Raw genomic sequence first — 18,747 nt, forward strand, 5'->3', positions numbered from 1 at the left:
CGCGCCGCTTCCGCCCCGCCCCCTGGCGCCGCGGGAACGGCGCCTCCCGGCGTGCACCGGGGAGAGGAACCGGGGCGCCCCGCCCCCCCGCCCCGCCCAACGGCCGCCGGGGAGGGCCGCGTTGCCATGGCGACCGGCGCCCAGAATGCCGCGCGGCGCGCCCCCCGCCCGCCCCCGGACTACGGCTCCCGGCGAGCACCGCGCCGGGGCGGGTTCGCTTCCGGCCTGGCCGCGCGCGCGGGTCCCGGCCCGGCCCGGCAGCGCCCCCGCGCGGCGGCGGTGAGCGCGGCCCCCTGCCGGGGGGGGGGGGGAGCGAGGGGACCTGGGGGGGGCGCCCGAGGGGAGAGGGGGCAACGGGGGGACGGGGCTCTCGGGAGATGGGTCCTGCGGGAGGTGCGGAGGGACGGGCGCTAGGGCAGCGGGGACCCAGCGGCGTGGGGAGCGGTGGGGTGTCCCGGGCGGCGAGGGACCCGGGGGGGGGCGGGAGAGATGGGGCAGGCGTGAGGACGGGGGACCGGGGGGGGGCGGGAGAGATGGGGCAGGCGTGAGGACGGGGTGCCGGGGGGGGGACGGGAGAGATGGGGCAGGCGTGAGGACGGGGTGCCGGGGGGGGGCGGGAGAGATGGGGCAGGCGTGAGGACGGGGTGCCGGGGGGGGGCGGGAGAGATGGGGCAGGCGTGAGGACGGGGTGCCGGGGGGGGGGGACGGGAGAGATGGGGCAGGCGTGAGGACGGGGTGCCGGGGGGGGGGGGACGGGAGAGATGGGGCAGGCGTGAGGATAGGGTGCCGGGGGGGGACGGGAGAGATGGGGAACTTTGGGATCAGGGTCCTGGGAGATCGTGGGCACCTCGGGGATCGGGAGTGATGGAGCACCCAGGAGGCAGAGACGTGATGTGGGGTGATGTGGGGTGTCTGTAGATGGGGAGAGACGGGGCGCCCCATAGCGCTGGCTGCCTCGGGGGCCAAGGAGGGCCGGGGTGCCAAGGCGGAGGTGGCAGCAAGGGCCGGGGCGGGACGGGCTACTTGGGGGGAGGACCTGGGTGCTGGGGGGAGCAGGGTGTCCCGGAGGAGCCGGCGGCGATGGTGACGGTGCCCCTCGGCCCCCGGAGCGGCCGTCCCTGCCGGGACGGTGAGGGGTGCCGGGCGCTGGGCTCGGCCGCCCGGGAGGGCCCCCCGCCGCCGCGGCCCGCAGCCCGCCGGGGACGCCTCGCTAAAGATAGCCGCCGGCCTGCGGAGCCAGGGCTGACTCAGCAGCGGGCGCCCGCCGGGGGCCCTGCCCGGCCCGGCCCCTCGGCAGCCCTGCGGACGGACGAGGGCTCTGCCTGCCCGCGGGGCGCCCACCCTGGGGCAGCACCACCTCCGGCCTCGGAGCGGGGAGCCGGCAGGGCCGGCCGCCTCCGGCCCGCCAGTCCGGGGGATCGCAGCTCGCCGGCGAGGCGCTGGGAGCCGCTTGGGTGTGCTTGAGAAGCTGCTGGGCTGAGGCCAGGGCTGAGGCTTGAGTGACGGCGGAGGTGGCCTCCGGCGCCACGGGGAAGGTGTCAGCTGCTCGGCGCCCGCGCCAGCGCGGGGGCAGCAGGGCCCCTGCCCGTCCAGCCCAGCGCCTACCCAGGCTCTCTTCCCCCCCCCCCCAGAGATTCCTGGACTGGACGCAAGACCGAAGATGGGGAGCGATCCGTGGCGCCGGCTCCTGCTCCGGGCCGTGCTGGCTCTGCTCCTGGGGGCCACCTTCCTCGGGGCGGCGGCGGGCAGGGTGGACGACGGGCAGGAAGGCTCCCGGAGGCAGGACGCCGTCGCCGACGACCTCCTCTCGTGGCTGGGCCGAGCTGCGAGGGACACCCTGGAGACCTGGGTGGGCCGCGAGTCCCTGCAGCTGGTGGCGAAGGTGAGGATCTCCGTCGGGCCGTCCGCGGGGCAGCGGCAGCGGCAGGCGGGGAGCCCACGTTCCCGCTGGCTCTAGCAAAGCCCCGCAGAGGATGCAGGAGCCTGCACCCCGGAGAGGGATTTGGGGGCGCCTCTCCCTTTCACCCTGGGGCGCAGGGAAACCCGGGGGGCTTGGATCTTCCTGTGAGAAGAGCTGCTCTGCCTGGACACCAGTGCTGTCCCAGCTGTGGTGGGATCCATCCCTCGCTAATCCACCCGCTGGGCCACCCGGCCTCCCCAGCCGAGCGGCAGGGAAGCGAGCCCCGCTCGTACCAGGAGATGCTTGTTCCTCCTGGGAGAGGCAGCAAAGCTTTTCTCCCTCCCCGTGGTGCATCCTCTCTGCCAGCCCGTGGTGCCGAGCAGCCTTGTCTCTCCCTGTTCCTCACAGAGCCTCTCCGCTGTGCTCTGGACCGTGTCCTCGGGCATCTCCGTGGCTCTGGCTACGCTCTGCAAGATCCTGGGAGACATCCTGACTGCCTTTGGCCTGAACGGTGAGCCAGCCCTGCTGCTGCCTTCCCCGGGGTGCCCCCACTCCAGCCGTGCCCTGAGGGCAGGCCGGGCAGAGTGTGGGGGGGAACTGAGGCCCAGGGAGACCAGCGGCCTGCGGGGCTGCTTTGGTGGAGCCCGTGGCCTCCCTTCGCCGGTAGGAGCGGGGGGCTCCTGGCAAGGGTTTAACATGGCCCTGGGTTTGCTCCTGAGGCCGGTCAGGTGAGGGTCGGAAACTCCCGCCCCAGCCTTTCGCCGGCAAGGAGAGTCTCCTCCCTCGCCGGGAGGGTCGTGGCCGGGCTGGCTCTGATGCCTTTCTGCTTTCCAGGGGACATCCTGGTCCAGAGCGTGAGCCTGGGCCCCGGCGAGGTGCAGAAGCTGCTGCTGTGGGGCTTGGCCCTGCTGCTGAGCTCCTGGCTGCTGGCGCGGCTGCTGGGGCTGGCGCTGGACCTCCTGGAGCACGCGCTGTGGTGGGTGAAGCTGTGCTGCTTCCTGCGCGCCTTCTGCTACATCGTGGTCTCCCAGGAGAACCCCACGGCGCAGGCGGGGCTGCTGCTGGGGCTGTGGGTGCTCTACGCCCTGCTGGGGCGCCTGGCGGGGGCGCGCGGCCCCAGCGCTGAGCTGGAGGCCACCGTGCGCAGCCTCGAGTGGAAGGTGGAGGAGCTGCGGCGGCGGCAGAAGTGGGGGGGCCCCCGGAACCGGGAGGAGGAGTGAGCTGCCCCCCCCGCCCCCCCATGCCGGTGGCCCCAGCGCTCCCAGTGCCCAACCTCCCCGCTGCACCCCCGCACCCCGCCGCTGCCCTGCCCACCCCCCGCCGTGGCACGTCTCCCTTCCCGTTGCCACCACCCTTCCCCAGTTCTCCCAGGAGGTGTTTTTAACCAGCCCGGGGGTGAGCTCCAGCCAGGAGCCCCGTGTCCCGGCGAGGGGAACAGGGCGCCTGCTCCACGCAGCACCCGCAGAGCTGGGGACCTGCTCCCTACGCGCACGCCGCAGTGCCTTCGTTCGAGCCAGCGGTGCCTTACGCAGCCCGCACCCACGGAAGGAGATGGGGGGGGGCTTGGTATGGCCACAGTGACCTCCTTCGCCCCCCAACTCCAAACCCAGCCCCCCCCCCAAAGAGGAAAGCGGGGGCGCGTTTTAATCCGCGGTGCGTTCGCCTCGCCTGGCAGCGGCGCCACGCATCCGCCCGTGCCAAGCGCACAGCCGTTGTGTCCATCTGTCCGGGGAGCGGGTACGGACGCAGCTCGGCGGGAGGGCGAGGATTCGGCTTACCCAGCTGGGCACCTGCTCCGCTCCTCTGGGCGTCCCTCGGAGGGGCGGTCTCCAGCCACGGGCCTCCCTTTGGGGAAGGTGACGGCGATTTCTCTCCCTTCCCCAAAACCGGGGCTTGCGTCTGTGCCCGGCGGGGGTGCCAAACTGCTGCGCGTGCCTCTCCTCGGAGATGGCTGCCAAACCCTGCCTTGGGGGTTCTTGTTTTTTAAGCTGCTTTTTAAACTATTTTGATACGTGATACCAAATAAACACTATTTAATCACAGCCCGGCGAGTTCATTTTCCCGTCCCAGCCGAGAAGCAGCAAGGACGAGACCGGGCCCGGCTGTCCTGCACGGGATGCCTGCGTGGGGAGCGGCGTGGGCATGCCGGGGGGCCGCCCCGGCGGCGGGATGCCTGAGCCGGGGGCTGGCGGGGGCAGCTGCCGCGAGCTGGGCTGCCGTCCCAGCCGTCCCTCCCTCCCGCCTGCTGACCAGGCTTTCGGGCAGCGAGCCCTGGCGCCGCCGCGCAGCCCGGAAAGGGGATTAATGGCTCCTAAGTGACCGGCTCCGTCCCTGCCACCTGAGGCCCCCGCGCGCGCTGTGCCCCAGTCTGGTGGGTCCCTCCGTGGGGTGGGGGACGCCGGCTGTGCTCTGTCCCCCTTGTGCCAGGCCGTTTCCCCACCACGCACACGGGGATGGGCCCCAACCCCCACAGCGGGTTTCTTGCCCCCCTTGTCCCCCCCCCCCCCCAACGCTGTCTGCTTTAACTCTTTGCGAGCTACGTGGGGCTTCACTGGCGTCCCTGGGACCTGCTCTGCCCCCGGTTTGGGGGAGGCAGGTTGGGGCAGGTGTGCTGGGCGTGGGTCCCGCATTTCTGGGGCAGGTGGAGGGCGCCCAGGGCCCGTAGCAGGCCGCGACACGCCAGGCTGTGCACGCCGGGCCGCGCACGTGCCTCCCTCCATCTGTTTGCCGAGGCTGGAGGATATGGAGGGAGGTTAGCCGTGCCAGGATCCGGCCCCTTCCCTGTCCCCATCGCCCTCCAGCCGGCCCCGCCACGGGCGCCCGGTTGGTGCTGGGCTGGCTGGCTGCTTGCCCCTGTCTGCCTCTACCCTCCCAGTATTGCCCAGTGTCCGCCCAGTCCCGCCAGGGCCACCAGGATCGGTGGAAGGCAAAGCATGGACGCTGGCCTGGGTGCAAGCCCCATCCTTGGTGATGGATGTCTCCAACATGCCTGGCACTGCACACCGCGGGGAGGGGTGCTCGGCGCTGCACACCGCGGGGAGGGGTGCTCGGTGCTGCCCGTCCCGGGGAGGGGTGCTCGGTGCTGCACACCGCGGGGAGGGGTGCTCGGTGCTGCCCGTCCCGGGGAGGGGTGCTCGGCGCTGCACACCGCTGGGAGAGGTGCTCGGCGCTGCCCGTCCCGGGGAGGGGTGCTCGGTGCTGCACACCGCTGGGAGGGGCGCTCGGTGCTGCCCGTCCCGGGGAGGGGTGCTCGGTGCTGCACACCGCGGGGAGGGCTGCTCGGCGCTGCCCGTCCCGGGGAGGGGTGCTCGGCGCTGCACACCGCGGGGAGGGGTGCTCGGCGCTGCCCGTCCCGGGGAGGGCTGCTCGGCGCTGCGCCCCGCGCGCGGCCGCGGGTGCTTAGGACCCGGCGGGGGGGGGGGGGGGGAGGCGGCGCCGGTGCCGGTCCCGCCCCGGCCCCATTGTCTGCGCGGAGGCGGAGGCGGAGGCCCCGGAGCGGCGGCGCCGCTCGCACGGACGCGCCCGCGCAGCCCGCCGCGGCCATGGCCCCGCCGCCGGCCCCGGCCCCGCCGCCGCCGCGCGCCCGCCTGGCGCTGCTGGCCGCCGCCCTGCTCGCCGCCGCAGGTGAGTGCGGCCCGGCACCGGCACCGGCACCGGCACCGGCACCGGCACCGGGAGCCTCGCGCCCCGCGGCGCTCCGGGAGATGCGCGGGCGGCCGGGCCCCCCCCCCCCCCCGAGGCCACGGGAGCGCCGCGGTCGCGGTCGCGGTCGCGGGGGATCCGCTCCCGTGCGCGGGGGAGCCCTCGCGATCCGGGGGGGATCTGCCCCCCCCCCTCCCCACGCGCACGGGATCCCCTGCAACCGGGGGGGGGGGTCTGCTCCCCCCCCCCACCCCCCACCCCGTGCACACGCGAGCCCCTGTGATCTGGAAGGGATCTGCTCTCCTCCCCGCCGGGCCCACGCGTTCCTTTGCGACCCGGAGGGATCCTGCCCCGCCACCCGTGCGCGTGGCATCCCCTGCGATCCGGGGGGATCTGCCCTCCCTCCCATGCGCACGGGATCTCCTGTGATCCGGAGCGGATCTTCTCCCCTTCCCATGCACATGGGATCCCCTCCAATCCAGAGTGGATCTGCTCTCCCTCCCTCCTTGCACACGGGATCCCCTGTGGTCCAAAGAGGAGCCGTTCTCTCCTTTCAGTGTGCATGGGAATCTCTGTGTCTGCATGAGATCTTCCTGGTGTGCACAGGAGCCCCCATGATCTCCATGGGATCTGCTCCTGCGTGCATGGGTACCTCTGCGATCTGTGTAGGATCTGTACGCCCCATGCACGCAGGAACTTGTGATCCAGCTTGGATCTGCTCCCCCCATGCACACGGGATCCCCTGTGATCTGGCTTGGACCTTCTCCTTCCCTTTGCATGTACATGGGATCCCCTGTGACCTGCTGGGGGGCTGCTCCCTCCTGCGCACAGGGAATCCGTGACTGGGATCAGGTCTGCCCCTGTATGCATGGAAAGCCCTTTGCCTGTGCTCCAGCTGGGATCTGCCCTGTGCACACGGGAATCCCTGGGGTCGGGATGGGATCTGCCCGGTGCACTCCGGAATCGCTGGGATCCGGATGCCCTGTGCCTGGATCCGCCCCTGTGGGACCTGGTACCCTCCGTCCCCCTTCCTCCGCTGGGGACCCCAGCGATGCTCCCCCAAATCGGGTGCAAGCGGATCCCTTCCGTCGCCCCTCCCGGCGGGCTGCCACCTGCAGCCTGGCCTGGCGCCCCGGGGCGGGGGGAGGCGGGCAAGGAGACCCTGCCAGGCCGAGCCGGGTGCTGCAGGGATGCCGCCCCCGTCCCCGCAGCGAGCGGCGACGCGGACCCCCCCGACCCCGTCTACCTGCCGGCGCACCTGGAGGTGCTCGACGTGCCCGAGTACTACCGGCTGCAGCGGGCGGACCGGGACCTGCCGGCCAACGCCTCGCTGCGGGCCCGCTCGGAGACCTACCTGCTGCTGCGGCACGGCGCCGCGCCGCGGCCCCTCGTCCGGGCCGCCTACGCGCCCTTCAGCGCCCGCCAGGTAACCGCGGCCCCCCGCCCGGGCCCCGCGGGCTCGGGGCGAGCCGGGACGCCCAGGCAGACGCCCGTGTCCTTGCAGGCGGCGCCGGCGGAGAGCCCCCCCCGGCAGGAGGCCTCGGCGGGCTGGTCCATCCGCGCCGTGCCCGTCGAGAGCGCGGCGTCGCCCGCCCAGCCCTTCGCCCGCGTCCTCTTCCACCTGCAGGGCCCCGACTGGCTGCCGGGCCCGCGGGAGCTGCCCTGCGTCGCCCTCCAGGCGCAGCACCGCGGCCGGGCCGCCCGCGGGAGCTGCCGCCTCCAGGTGGGTGCCGGGGCCGGGCGCCGGGGCCGGGCGCTGCCGCCGCCGGCGACGCTGAGCCGCGCTCCCCCTCGCAGGCACCGCTGGGCGTCTGCGTGGTGGAGCTGGAGATCCCCCCGGCCTGGTTCTCCGAGCCCGCCGAGCCGGCGGAGCTCTACTACGGCGAGTGCGGCCGGGCCGGGGGGCGGCCGGAGGGGCTGCGGCGCGCCGGGCGGCTGGAGCTGCGGGGCGCCGAGGCGGCGCGGCGGCAGGAGGTGCGGCTGGACGACAAGGTGCTGCTCCGCGTGCCCGAGGCCGCCCTGCGCCCGGGGCAGCTCTTCACCGCCACCCTCGTCCTGCGGCACAACTTCACCGCCGACCAGCTCACGCTCCGGTGAGGCCCCGGGCCGCGGCGGTTGGGCGGGGGGAGGACGGACAGACGGACGGACGGACGGACGGACGGACGGACGGAGGCGGGCGCCGGGTGTCACCAGCCTGGCGTGACGCGGCACCCACCGGCTGCGCTCGCAGGGTGAAGGCGAAGAAGGGGCTGCAGGTGGTGGCGGCCCGGCCGGCGGCCCCCGCTGCCTGGGCCGCCCAGCTGGAGCGGTCCCGCGGCGCCAAGCACTCCACCGCCGTGGTGACCTGCCGCCGCCGCGGCGCCGGGGGCCGCTGGCCCGCCAGGTGGGGCACCGCGCCGCCGGGGCAGGGGGCGCGGGGTGGGGGGGAATTCACCCGGGCGCCCACCAATCGGGGCGTGGGAACCCCTCCCCCCTCCCCCCTCCCCCCCGTGTCCCCTCCGATCAGAACCAGCCCCTTGCGGGAGGGGCTTGGCCAATAGGGGAAGGTGCGTTGGGTGTCACATGACTGCTAGAGCGGGAGCACCAAGTCACCCGGGTTTCAGCCAATCACAGTGGAGGGAGGCAGCCCGCAGAGCCGCGCCCCCCCCCCCCAATTTACCCAGCCGCCAGCCAATCACGTTGCGTGCCGCTGGTAGAGGCGGTCCCCCCCATTCGCTGCCCCCTCCCCCCCCCCCGGGCGCCAGCCAATCGCGGTGGAGGCAAGGTGCCATTGGCCGGGAGGCGGGGCAGCGGCGGTTATCCCCCCTCCCGCCAGCCAATGGGAGCGCGGCCGGGGGGGGGGGGTGGCCCCCACCCACGTGCGGCGGCGCAGGGCGGCCGAGGGGGCCGAGCTGCTGCACCTGGACCTGGCGGTGGAGAACGGCACCGGCGGGGCGGCGGCGGCGGCGGCGCGGCCGGTCACCTGGCAGGTGGAGTACCCCGGCCAGGATGCCGAGGCCCAGAAGGACAAGATGGTGTGGGAGATCCAGGTGTCGGAGCGGGACATCCGCGCCCTCGTCCCGCTGGCGCAGGTGGGTGCCCCCGCCGCCGCCGCCGTGGCCCGGCCCCCCCCGGCCGGCGTCGCGCCCGGCCTCAGCGCCCCTCCGCCCCGCAGGAGCTGGAGATCGTCAACACGGCGCCGCTGAGCGGCGTGCCCCGGGCCGTGCCCGTGAAGCTGGTGGCCGTGGAGGCGGGCGGCGGCGTGGCCCAGGTCGCCGAGCAGCTGGGCTGCGAGTCGGCCGACAAGCAGGTGCTGCAGGTGAGTGGGGCGCCCCCCGGGGACCCCCCGGGGACCCGCGGCTGCCCCCTGCCCCCCGTGCCTGTCGCCCCCGCCAGGTGGCCGACGCCTGCGACGCCGTGTTCGTGGCGGGCAAGGAGAGCCGGGGCGCCCGCGGGGCCCGCGTGGACTTCTGGTTCCGGCGCTTCCACGCCTCGCTGCGCTTCACCGTCTGGGCGCCGCTGCTGCCCCTGCGCGTCGACCTGCGCGACACCACCCTGGAGCAAGTGCGGGGCTGGCGCCTGCCCGGCGCCTCCGCCGACAGGTGAACCGGCTGCGGGGCGGAGGAGGGCTCTGAGCTGGGACGAGGCGCCGGCGGAGGCCGGGGCGCTTCCCCGGCTGAGGCCTGTGGCGCTCGTGACACGCACTGCCGCCCCGCTGAGCCCCACAGCGCTCGTGATGCGAGTCCCCCCCCCCCCCCGTGCTCGCGATGCGCCCCATCCCGGCTGAGGCCTGCCGGGCTCGTGACACGCGTGTCTCCCCGCAGCGGCCCTGCCGAGGCAGAGGAGCCCGGCGAGGAGGCGGAGCGGCGCGCCCGGGGCTGCCGGCCCCAGTACCAGCGCACGGCGGTGCGGTTCCTGGCGCACTTCGTGGCCCACCCGCTCGACGGCGGGCGCCACCTCGCCTACCTGCCCGGCGCCGAATGGCTCCTCGACGTCTCCCACCTGGTGGCCGCCCGGGCCCGCGTCGTGGACCCCCGCGTGGCCTCGCTGGAGGGGGGGACCGTGGTGGTCGGCCGGGAGCCGGGGGTGACCTCCGTGGAGGTAGGGATGTGGGGCTCAGGGTGGGGGAGAGGGAGAAGCAGGGGCTGGGGAGAGGGAGGCGGGGGGCAGGAGGGGCGGCAGGAGACCGGGACGCATCCCTCAGCCCGGCGTCCCCCGTGTCCCCAGGTCCGCTCGCCCGTCTCGGACTCCATCCTGGGTGAGCAGACGCTGGTGGTGTCGGAGGAGAAGGTGACGGTGACGGAGCTGCGGGCCCAGGTGGTGTCGGGGTTGTCGCTGACGGTGACGGCCGAGCCGGGGCACCCCGACGTCATCGTGGCCGCCTGCCAAGGGACAACCGCGCTGCGCTCCCCCAAACAGGTGAGAGGGACGGGACGGGCGGCACCGAGCATCTCCCATGGGGGGGGGGGGGGACGGTCCCGCGGTGTCCCCTCGCTTCCCGGTGCCAGCCCGCCTCGTGTCCCTGGCAGGAGGCGACGCTCTCGGTCTGGCTGGCCTTCTCCGACCACACGCTGGCCCCGCTGGAGCTGTACGGCTGGCAGGAGGCGACGCTGGCCGTGGCGTCGCCGGACGCCGCCGTGGCCTCGGTGCGCCCGCCCGGGGCCACCCCGTCGCGCCCGCTGCTGGTGGCCGAGGGGACGGGGCGCGGGGCGCTGCTGCAGCTCAGCCTGCACGCCCCGGACGCCTGCCGCAAGGGCCGGCACCGGGCGGCCCCGCTGGCCACCGGCACCGCCTGGCTCGAGGTGGGCCACGGCCGGCGCCCGCCCACCCCCGGCAGCCCCAAGCACCGCGGCGGCCGCCCCCGGCCCAGCTCACCCTTCCCGCGGGCCGAGGGAGCCATGTCCGGGGAGGCGGTAACGGCCCCGGCAAGCGAGCCGCGGAGGAGGGACCCTGCCGGTGTGGGACCAGCCTCCACCAAGCTCCAGGGGCTGGGGTCTTCCTCGGAGGAGGAGGAGGAGGAGGAGGAGGATGGCTACGGTCACAGCCGCGCCAACGGGGAGGAGGAGGAAGAGGAGGAGATGGTAAAGGCCCCCGAGCGGGTGACTGACCTGGAGATCGGCATGTACGTCCTGCTCGGCGTCTTCTGCCTGGCCATCTTCATCTTCCTCATCAACTGCGTCTTCTTCGTCCTGCGGTACCAGCACAAGGAGCCGCTGGACGCCGGCGCGGCCGCCTCCGCCCCGCAGCCCCACAACTGGGTTTGGCTGGGCACCGACCAGGAGGAGCTGAGCCGGCAGCTGGACCGCCGGCAGCCGGAGCCCAGCACCCAGCTGGCCCCGGGCCCCCAGGCCGGCGCCGAGGGTGGGCGGTGCTGCTGCGGGGTGCCCCCGGGTGCCGTGCCGGCGCCCGGCCCCGCTGCTGAGGAGCCTGGTGGCAGCCCGCTCCTGGGCGCCCCGACGCCTGGGGCCACCCCGCCCCGCAAGGAGGGCGGCGCGCCGGGGGGCGGCCGGAGGAAGCGCGTGGAGTTCGTCACCTTCGCGCCCCCGCGGGCGCCCGAGGAGCCCCCCCTGCCCGCCTCCAACGTCCAGTCCATCCTGGTGGCCAGCGAGGACGACATCCGCTGGGTGTGCGAGGACATGGGGCTCCGGGACCCCGAGGAGCTCAGGAGCTACATGGAGAGGATCCGGGGCAGCTCCTGACCTGGGGGGGAGCTGTCCCCAGCCCCCCTGGCTGGTACCAGGCCAGGCAAACCAGTAAGGGACCGACCTCCTCCTCCCCACACCTCCCTGCTACTCCCTGGGGAGACGTGTTCCTGCCCCACTTCCCCTGCTCGCGGCAGGCCATGCCGCGCTGGGGGACCCATCCCTGTCCCCTCCCTGGCCACCGTGGTGGCTGGAGCCCTGCGCCACCTGGAGAGACTGGCCCTGGATGCCTGTGGCTCCATGGGAAAGGCATCGCCGTTAGGGACCAGCTCGCACGGCCGTTGCCTCCCAGCTCAGAGCGTCCGCCCTCCTCGTGGTCCGCGCCAGCTCCCCAGGCCCACCTCGCTGGGAGGTTCACCACTGCCACCACGCGCCCAGGCGTCCTGCTGGTCGCCTTGGCGTTGGAGGGTGTTTTTGTCACTGGGAGCTGCCCCAGGAGGGGGAACTGCGCGGAGGAAGCCTCGGTCCCCTTATTGCTTTGGGTCTCATTGCGACATTGTGTTCATAGTGATGATGAGTCCTGTGGTCTGATCCCGGGGACTGGCCCGTGTCCCCCTGCCCCATCCCCAGCCCTGTCCTCCCACAGCGAGGAGAGGGGCTGGGGGCGCGAGCTCATCCCCACCTTCACCCTGGCCGTGCATCCGTTTTGTATGATTGGCATTTTATACCTGTAGCATTGTGGGGAGGGGCTGCCACGAGGGGGGGGTGGTGTGTTATTTATGGAAGATTTTTAATTCTGACATTGTTACAAAAATAAAATATTTTAAAAAGCTGACCTCCCTCCTCCCTGTGGCATGGCGTGTCTGTTCCTGCTGGGGAGAGAAGGGGACTGGAGACCTGGGTGCCTGCACGGCCACCTCCCGCCATAGCCCCCATCTTGCCGTGGTGGGCTTGGGATGTGGGGGGATGGAGATGTGATTCCTCCACCTGAAAGGGCCTTTCTGTCATGGAGAAGCTGCCCAAGACAAGCCCCAGCTGTGCTGGAGAAGCAGAGCCCTGGCAGGGAAGTACATGAGGGAACTGCAGGAGTGCTTGGAGGAGCCCATCACGGGCCCGTGGTGGAGGAAGGAGCAGGCATGTGGCTTTCCGGGGGCTTGAACCGACAGCAGAGGATGCAAGGCCTGGAGTGGGCTGTTTGCATTGGGCTTAGCGTGGGAGGGAGAGGAAGGCAGAGCCAGTCACGGGAAGGGCTTTGGGCTCCGTTCCTGGCTCTGGCACAGCCGGGGTGACCTTGGCGTGATGGCCCCGTTGGCACACGGACAAGTCTGGCCGCGTTGCTCCGCTCTGCTCTGCCTGGTGAGGAAATGGGCTCCCCGGGAGGCTGTGGCCATGTGGGGAAGGGAGTTGCTCCCCTCCCCATCACGCCGTGCAGCATGGACTCCCACCTTCCTCGGCCCATCCAGACCTAACGCACACAGGACCAGGATCCCCCCCCTCCCCGTCTTGCCCGGTGCTGGAGCCCCACCACAGGCAGGCCCCTCCAGCCAGAGCAACAGGCCCACAAACAACTCGGACACCCCTCTGCCCTCCTCCTCCACCCCTGCAAACATTGGTGAACCATCTCCCCCACCACACAGTCACGCAATAGGTTTACTGGTGAAATCCAGCAGGTTTAGGGGGGACATGTCCATGCCAGTCCCTTTATTCAGGGATGCACTGTGGATTTCTACTCCTCTTGGACCCCCTCCAAGCTGTTCTGGTGGTCCTGAGATGTCCCCAAATTCCCACAGATATCCCTAGCAGGATCATGCCAGGAGAGCACAGGGGAAAGCTCCCCCCCGCCCCAGCCCTCGCCATCACCCTGTTCCTTGCAGGCTCTCTGAGGGCTGGACCGGCTCAGGGTTGCATCACCAATCAATCAGAGATGCAGGAAACCTTCCCTCCTGCCTTCCCACACATCTGGTTCCCTCTCACAGCAGGCCTCGAGCCATTCCTGCTACTCCCCAGAAACCCACGGAGAGGAGGGTCCTGGGGCTGCAGAGAGGGGGGGGTGAGCAGGGATCTTTATCAGAGCGCTGGCTGCCCCGGGGACCTGTCCCATCTGCCTTGGTGGGACTGGGGCCAGCCTCCTCTCTCTGAATCGATGTGGGAATGGGGACAAGGCCTGGGTCACCTCTCATGGTGTCAGTCCTCCTCCTGCTTCACACAGAGGCGGCAAGTGCCAGGCTGCCGTGGCTGTTTTTCATAGTGCACGGAGATCCAAGCAAAAAGAAGGCAGGTGACCGACTGGATGCCCGCCAGCAGGAAGAAGTAATAGTCCATGCGGCAGTTGTTAATATTGCCTGAGAAGAGGAAGGACAGTCAGAACCCAGGGGAGCTCTACCGACACCCCCGTGTTACGCTGCACCCCATCCCCGCTCTGCTGGCCACAAAGGTGGCCTAAGCGCACAGGAGAAATGGCCTTGCAGAGGTATGCAGAATGTGAGCCCCAACCTAGGCCCTCCACCCCGGTGCCGCTGCCCCACTGGCTCACGGGGCCATGTCACCTCCCGCCAGCTGGCAGGGCTCCCAGCCTGTGCTCACCGTAGTCCTCTGGGCAGTGCATCCACCCGTGGGAAGGCAGTGAGAGGAGGGTCAAAAGCCCAGAGCCCAGGAGCGAGCCCACCCCGGAGATGAAGAAGAAGAGACCCATGATGGCTCCTTTCATGGACTTGGGGGCCTCAGAGTAGGCGAACTCAAGGCCTGTGAGAAAGCAGACAGAGCACGTGGTACTCATGGCAGGGCAAGGCCTTGAACCCTTCGATGAGGTCTGCCAGCTGCCCACCAAACAAACAACCTTGTCATGGCTGAAGTCTGCAGAGTGCAAGTCGCTGCTTGGCAGGGTGCGCACAGCCGGGTGCCCTGGGGCCGTGTGGGGCGAGGAGGGGAGGGCACCACTTACCTGGGATGCTGGCAAACAGCTCGCTGATGCCAATGAGCAGGTATTGGGGGATCTGCCACCAGATGGGCAGCGAGGCGGCCACGTAACTGTCCTTGCCAATGAACTGCGAGACAGTCTGGTTGTGATGCACATACTGCAGCCGCTCTCTCTCCAGGACACCTGAGGGAGACCGGTGGTGAGGACAGATGGAGTGCCCGCTCATTGCAGGCTCACACCCCAGTGTCAGGCTGGGGCCTCACCTGCTGCAAGGATGGAGGCGAGGCCAAAGAACATGCCTAGGGACATTCGCTTCAGTGCTGATGGCAGTAGCTTCCTCCTCACCAGGAATGGGTCGATGACCCGGTCTTTCAGTGGCACCAAAGCTAGCAAGACCACCACGTTGGCCAGGAGGAGCCAGGCATCTGGAAACTGCAGGCAGAGACAGGTCAAGACCCAGCAGTTGTTCTCAGGAAGGAGCTCAGCATCCCTGGGGATGTCCCTGGCTCCTGACCCGGCCCTCGCTCAGCAGGTCTGCGAGCTCCCAGCCCTATCCCTCACCATGTAGTTGTGGGTGGTGCTGGCACGGGTCTGGCTGTGCTGGAAGATGCTGGGGATGCGGAGGTGCAGGCCCTGCAGGTAATAGGTTGACTGCATCTAAAAGGCACAGTGAAGGTGACTCTGTTGGCTCAGAGGTGAGGGGAGAAAAGCCAGCTCCTGAACAGACCCACCACCCTGTCTGCCCCCAGTCTTTCCTCCAGCCGGTGTGAAGCACGTTCCTTGCTGGGTTAAACTGCCCCAAGACCGCTTGAAAAAACAGGAACTCTAAAAACCTCCAGCAGAGCCAAATGTACAGCTCTGGGCATTAGGTGGCATGTAGCATGGCCTCCCAGCCCAAACTCATGTCTTGGGACCATGCACATACCCTGCACCACATTCCTCCTGCCTCAAGATACCCCAGAGCACCCAGGTCCTCCACTCCCTTCAGAGATGTTCCTACAGGCTGTTCCCCTTGAGCGACTGTCGAGTACTGCCTATTCACCAAGGTCCTGGCAGATGCCTGCTTGAAAAGCAGTCCTACCATTAAACCTATCCCTGGGCCCATCAGTTCTCATAGCTACCACTTCACTTGTCTGGGGAAACTCAGTGTCTCCAGCTGGCCCCTCTGGAGAGACCAGCCAGGGCCAGGATTTTGGTCCCATCTTGCCCCTTGCCTAGCCTACCCAACTGCCTGGCACAGAGGCCACCCATCACACCTCACCTGGAAGTAGACCATCCAGTAAGGGATGAAAGCCAGCATCACAGGCAGGATCTTGGCCATCACCTGGAAGTTGGCAAGGTCCTCCTCATAAGATGGAGCCCCGGGCTGTGGTCTGCTATCGGGGAAAGACTCCCTGGCCCCAGCCTGTGACCGGCGAGTACTCAGCCTAGGAGGGAAAGACAGCATGAGAAGGGCCAGGCATGGGGTGACTCTGCTCCCGGCAGACCCCCCAGCCCTGTCTCACCTGGCCCTGTTGCCCCCCAGCCAGGTACAGCCGCAGCTCTGTAAGGCCAGTTTGATCATGACAGAGACTTGGCTGCCCGTGGGGGGCTTCGTAACAAAGGTGGGGGTGGCCATGAGGAAGATGAAGAGGGCCAAGGCCAGGCAGGCAACAGGGATGAGGTAGCCGACCAGAAAACTGATGTTCTGCTGGATGAAGGCCACCACCAGGAGGGCAAAGACAGCCCCGATGTTGATGCTCCAATAGAACCAGTTGAAGAAGCGCCGCGTGGTGTCCTCGCCCCGGTCGGTCACCTGCCAGAGCAAGAGAAAGCAGTGTGGAGGAAAGTGCCCCATAACCAGCTCAGTGCCAGCAGTGCCTGGGCAGAGCCAAACCTCAGCCCTGAATGCAGGGTTTCCATCTCATCCCCTGTCCTACCAAACTCCCGCATCTCTGCTGTGCTCCAAACCTCCTCCACAGCCCCCTCTCACCATCTCCTGCTTCTCTTTACCCCTCACCTTCCAGTTTTCTACTCCTTCCAGTGCCCCACTTTCCCCAGCAAGGCTCCACCAAGGGCCTTGAAGGATTTGCAGGTGATCTACAGGGATGAAACCATTCTGGGAACCAGCACATCTGCTCCTCCCCGCAGCCTTTCTTCCTGGGTTGTGAGGAGACTACCCCTTGGTCTTTGCAGTAGAGGAACAGAAACTGGCAGGTCCATTGCACATGGCAAGTAGCCGGAGCTGGAGGAGCTTTCTGAGGAGGGCCAGATGGAGGAGGACAAGGCAGGAAGGCCCACTTACCTGGTCAGCACCGAAGGGGGTGAGGTTGGCCCTGGTGGAGCTGACGCCCAGAGCCAAGAGCAGAAGGCCGGAGTAGACCACGGGGGCACAGTACTGGTACTGGGATTGCCCTGGGCACGTCCTGGTGTGGTCCGCGGAGCAATTTTGGATGGAGTAGGAGGGCATCTGCCCGCACAGGGAGAGGCGCCCATCGAGCGAGGCCGTGGTGGGCAGCAGGCAAGCTGCCAGGAGGTACGGCAAGAAGCTCAGGGCCACGGTGCCGTAGCGGCCCAGGTAGACATCCGCCAGCCAGCCGCCGACGGGCGAGAGCAGGTAGGAGGCCCCCAGGAAGAGCAGGGAGGCGCGGGACGCCTGGGTCCCGCCCCAGTTGAAGGTGCTGCTGTTGAGGTAGAGCACCAGGTTGGCGGTGATGCCGAAGAAAGCCGCCCGCTCCAGGCTCTCCACCACCAGCACGGCCGCGCACGCCGCCCACCGCCCCTTGAGCGGCGACCCGTCCCGGGCCCTGCCCGCCGCCAGCAAGGGTCTCCGCTCCCCGCGGCGCCCTGCCGGGGCCATGTCCTCCCCTCGGCTCGCGGTTGCGGCAGCCCTCCGCGCCCTCCCCGGGCTGCGCGCCCCTTCACCGCCGCGTCCGGGTGGGACGGCCGCGTCTCCCTCTCATGCCTCTGCCGGCAGCCCCTTCCTCGCCCGGCTTTCCCCTCCGGGCCTCTGCCCCAGGCTCTCTTCCCTGCGGGGCGGGCTTCCTCCGGCCTCTTCCCTCTCCGAGCCCCCTCCCCTCCACTCCCTGGCTCCCGCTTCCCCATTTCTCTGATGAATAGAGACATCATATGACGACCCGTGGCTCAGAAGCGAAACTCCCCGGCCCCATGAGCCGGCGCAGCTTCTCCTTTCGCAGGGTGGCCGCTCTCCCGGCCTCGGTTTCCCCCTCTCTCCGCCCCGGGCTGGGGCGTTGCTCTCCCCCGTCGCTCCGGGGAGGGCATTCCCGCACCGCTCTGCTGGGGGATTCGGACCCCCTCAGTCCGGGGCGTCTGTGGCATCGAAACCCCTTGCCGGAGCCGCGCTCTCCCCCGGCCACGGGAGCGTCCGGGCTCCAGGCCGCGGGCTCGTGCCGTGCTGGGCGGTGTCGTGTGTCCGGCCGAGGCGCCTGGAGCCATCGGTGCTGCGTGAGCCTCGCTCCGAACCGCTATGCTGACCCCCCCCCCCCCCACACACACAAATCCCACAGCTCGCAAGGTCACAAGCGCTTGTTTTGCAGCCCCATTTCCCAGGGAAAGGGGCCTGCGGGATCGCACGCTCCCCGGGCACGCGTGCTTGCCTCTCCGGCAGCTGCCGCCAGGCTGGGCCGCGCGCGCGAGCTTCAAGATTTTAAGAAGTTTCGCAAAACAAAACGGGTGGCCGAGGAAAGGAGGGCGCGAGGGGGAGAGATACGGCCTGTTATAGCCCTCCGCACCCCAAAACTCAGGCCCTGGGTCGCCATGGCAACCAGCAGACCCCCCCCCCCGCCCCCCGGGGGGCTGTGGCCTGCACCAGGCCGCCATCACCATGGCAACCGGCAGTACCCCCCCCCCTCCCCCCAACCAGGGCACCCCGGCCCACACCATGGCCCCAGGGAGGCCCCCCCGGGAGGCCCCGCCGTGTCCCAGGGCAGAGAGGGGCACCCCGGCCTCCAGAGGGCAGCAGGGCTGCGCCGGCGGGCACCCGCCATGTGGGTGCTCCCCGGGCCGAGCATGGCGGCCGCCCCGAAGATGGCGGGGGAACGAGGGGGCCGAGCGGGGGGGGGGGGGGGGGGTCGCTCCCTCCCCAGGGGCTCTCTGCCCTGGCTCCCAGGGTGGCTGCGGCACTGCTGGGGCTGCCCCGAGGTCCTCTGCGCCAGCGCCCGCTGCCTCCACTGCCCTGTGAAGGTCCCGCAGCTCCGAGCCCCAGGGAGACCCCCCGGGTGGGCCCCAGTCTGGGACATGGTGGGATGCCAGGAGACGCAAACCCTGGCCCCAGCAAGGCCCGCATCCCCCTGGGGCTGAGTGCCACCAGGTGTGGGGCCACAAGGTCCTCGTGGCTCCCCAAGGCGGTGCTGTGACGCACAGGGATGCAGCAGACGCGTGGTGTGGTCCCTGAGCGAAGCCCACCTAGATCTACCCCCCCTTCCCTCTTCAGGGGTGCCACTTCCCCCCGACAAATGGCTCAGTTGTTTGCTGCACTTTGCAGGATGAAGCCACCCCAGCAACTGCTCTGTTCTGCTCACTTTCTCCTCTGCCTCCACCCCCAAGATGCTGAGCTGGCTTCCTGGAGACCTCAACCACAAGACAGAAAAGGAGAGAGAGGCAGAGAGAGAGAGAGAGAGAGTGCGGGGCTGCACCAAAACCATGCCTCCAAGCAACTGAGAAAGGCA

At 70.1% G+C, this 18,747-nt stretch overlaps 3 protein-coding genes across 6 annotated transcripts; 2 read left to right on the forward strand and 1 right to left on the reverse strand.

The window, feature by feature from the left end:
• The first annotated feature begins 180 nt into the window (after positions 1 to 180).
• On the forward strand, positions 181 to 3,161 carry TMEM109 (transmembrane protein 109). Of its 3 annotated transcripts, none has more exons than XM_067295761.1 (4): positions 181 to 279; positions 1,632 to 1,882; positions 2,309 to 2,411; positions 2,735 to 3,161. In XM_067295761.1, the coding sequence occupies exons 2-4, from the start codon at positions 1,661 to 1,663 to the stop codon at positions 3,118 to 3,120; spliced, it is 711 nt and encodes a 236-aa protein (XP_067151862.1). In that variant the 5' UTR covers positions 181 to 279; positions 1,632 to 1,660; the 3' UTR covers positions 3,121 to 3,161. The 3 variants fall into 3 exon arrangements, with proteins under 3 accessions (XP_067151862.1, XP_067151864.1, XP_067151863.1); XM_067295763.1 differs by lacking the exon at positions 181 to 279 and adding an exon at positions 1,054 to 1,535; XM_067295762.1 differs by lacking the exon at positions 181 to 279 and having other exon boundaries at positions 1,054 to 1,882.
• Positions 3,162 to 5,442: 2,281 nt separating this feature from the next.
• Positions 5,443 to 11,998, forward strand: TMEM132A (transmembrane protein 132A). 2 transcript variants are annotated; one of them, XM_067295758.1, is made up of 11 exons: positions 5,443 to 5,524; positions 6,754 to 6,968; positions 7,047 to 7,265; positions 7,340 to 7,635; positions 7,773 to 7,925; positions 8,415 to 8,613; positions 8,697 to 8,840; positions 8,918 to 9,123; positions 9,346 to 9,622; positions 9,749 to 9,940; positions 10,051 to 11,998. In XM_067295758.1, exons 1-11 carry the CDS (start codon positions 5,443 to 5,445, stop codon positions 11,218 to 11,220), a joined length of 3,153 nt encoding a protein of 1,050 aa, XP_067151859.1. In that variant the 3' UTR covers positions 11,221 to 11,998. The 2 variants fall into 2 exon arrangements, with proteins under 2 accessions (XP_067151859.1, XP_067151857.1); XM_067295756.1 differs by lacking the exon at positions 5,443 to 5,524 and having other exon boundaries at positions 6,555 to 6,968.
• A 1,018-nt stretch (positions 11,999 to 13,016) lies between these two features.
• SLC15A3 (solute carrier family 15 member 3) lies at positions 13,017 to 16,919 on the reverse strand. Its single transcript, XM_067295236.1, has 8 exons — positions 16,365 to 16,919; positions 15,586 to 15,875; positions 15,342 to 15,507; positions 14,642 to 14,737; positions 14,344 to 14,512; positions 14,105 to 14,263; positions 13,747 to 13,905; positions 13,017 to 13,505 (listed from the first exon to the last, which is right to left on the reverse strand). Exons 1-8 carry the CDS (start codon positions 16,917 to 16,919, stop codon positions 13,348 to 13,350), a joined length of 1,752 nt encoding a protein of 583 aa, XP_067151337.1. The 3' UTR covers positions 13,017 to 13,347.
• Positions 16,920 to 18,747: the final 1,828 nt, after the last annotated feature.

This window comes from Apteryx mantelli, chromosome 4 (assembly GCF_036417845.1).
Source record: "Apteryx mantelli isolate bAptMan1 chromosome 4, bAptMan1.hap1, whole genome shotgun sequence".
Taxonomy (NCBI): Eukaryota; Metazoa; Chordata; class Aves; order Apterygiformes; family Apterygidae; genus Apteryx; species Apteryx mantelli.

Coding starts and splice junctions, on each gene's coding strand:
- TMEM109 (XM_067295761.1), top strand. CDS start 1,661: ATGGGGAGCGATCCGTGGCGCCGGCTCCTGCTCCGGGCCGTGCTGGCT. Junction 1,883..2,308: donor CCCTGCAGCTGGTGGCGAAG/GTGAGGATCTCC, acceptor TGTTCCTCACAG/AGCCTCTCCGCTGTGCTCTG. Junction 2,412..2,734: donor GACTGCCTTTGGCCTGAACG/GTGAGCCAGCCC, acceptor TCTGCTTTCCAG/GGGACATCCTGGTCCAGAGC.
- TMEM132A (XM_067295756.1), top strand. CDS start 6,594: ATGCTCCCCCAAATCGGGTGCAAGCGGATCCCTTCCGTCGCCCCTCCC. Junction 7,926..8,414: donor GGGGGCCGCTGGCCCGCCAG/GTGGGGCACCGC, acceptor GCGGCGGCGCAG/GGCGGCCGAGGGGGCCGAGC. Junction 8,841..8,917: donor CCGACAAGCAGGTGCTGCAG/GTGAGTGGGGCG, acceptor CGCCCCCGCCAG/GTGGCCGACGCCTGCGACGC.
- SLC15A3 (XM_067295236.1), bottom strand. CDS start 16,919: ATGGCCCCGGCAGGGCGCCGCGGGGAGCGGAGACCCTTGCTGGCGGCG. Junction 14,738..15,341: donor ACTGGATGGTCTACTTCCAG/GTGAGGTGTGAT, acceptor TGTGCCTTTTAG/ATGCAGTCAACCTATTACCT. Junction 13,906..14,104: donor GCTGTTTGCCAGCATCCCAG/GTAAGTGGTGCC, acceptor GCTTTCTCACAG/GCCTTGAGTTCGCCTACTCT.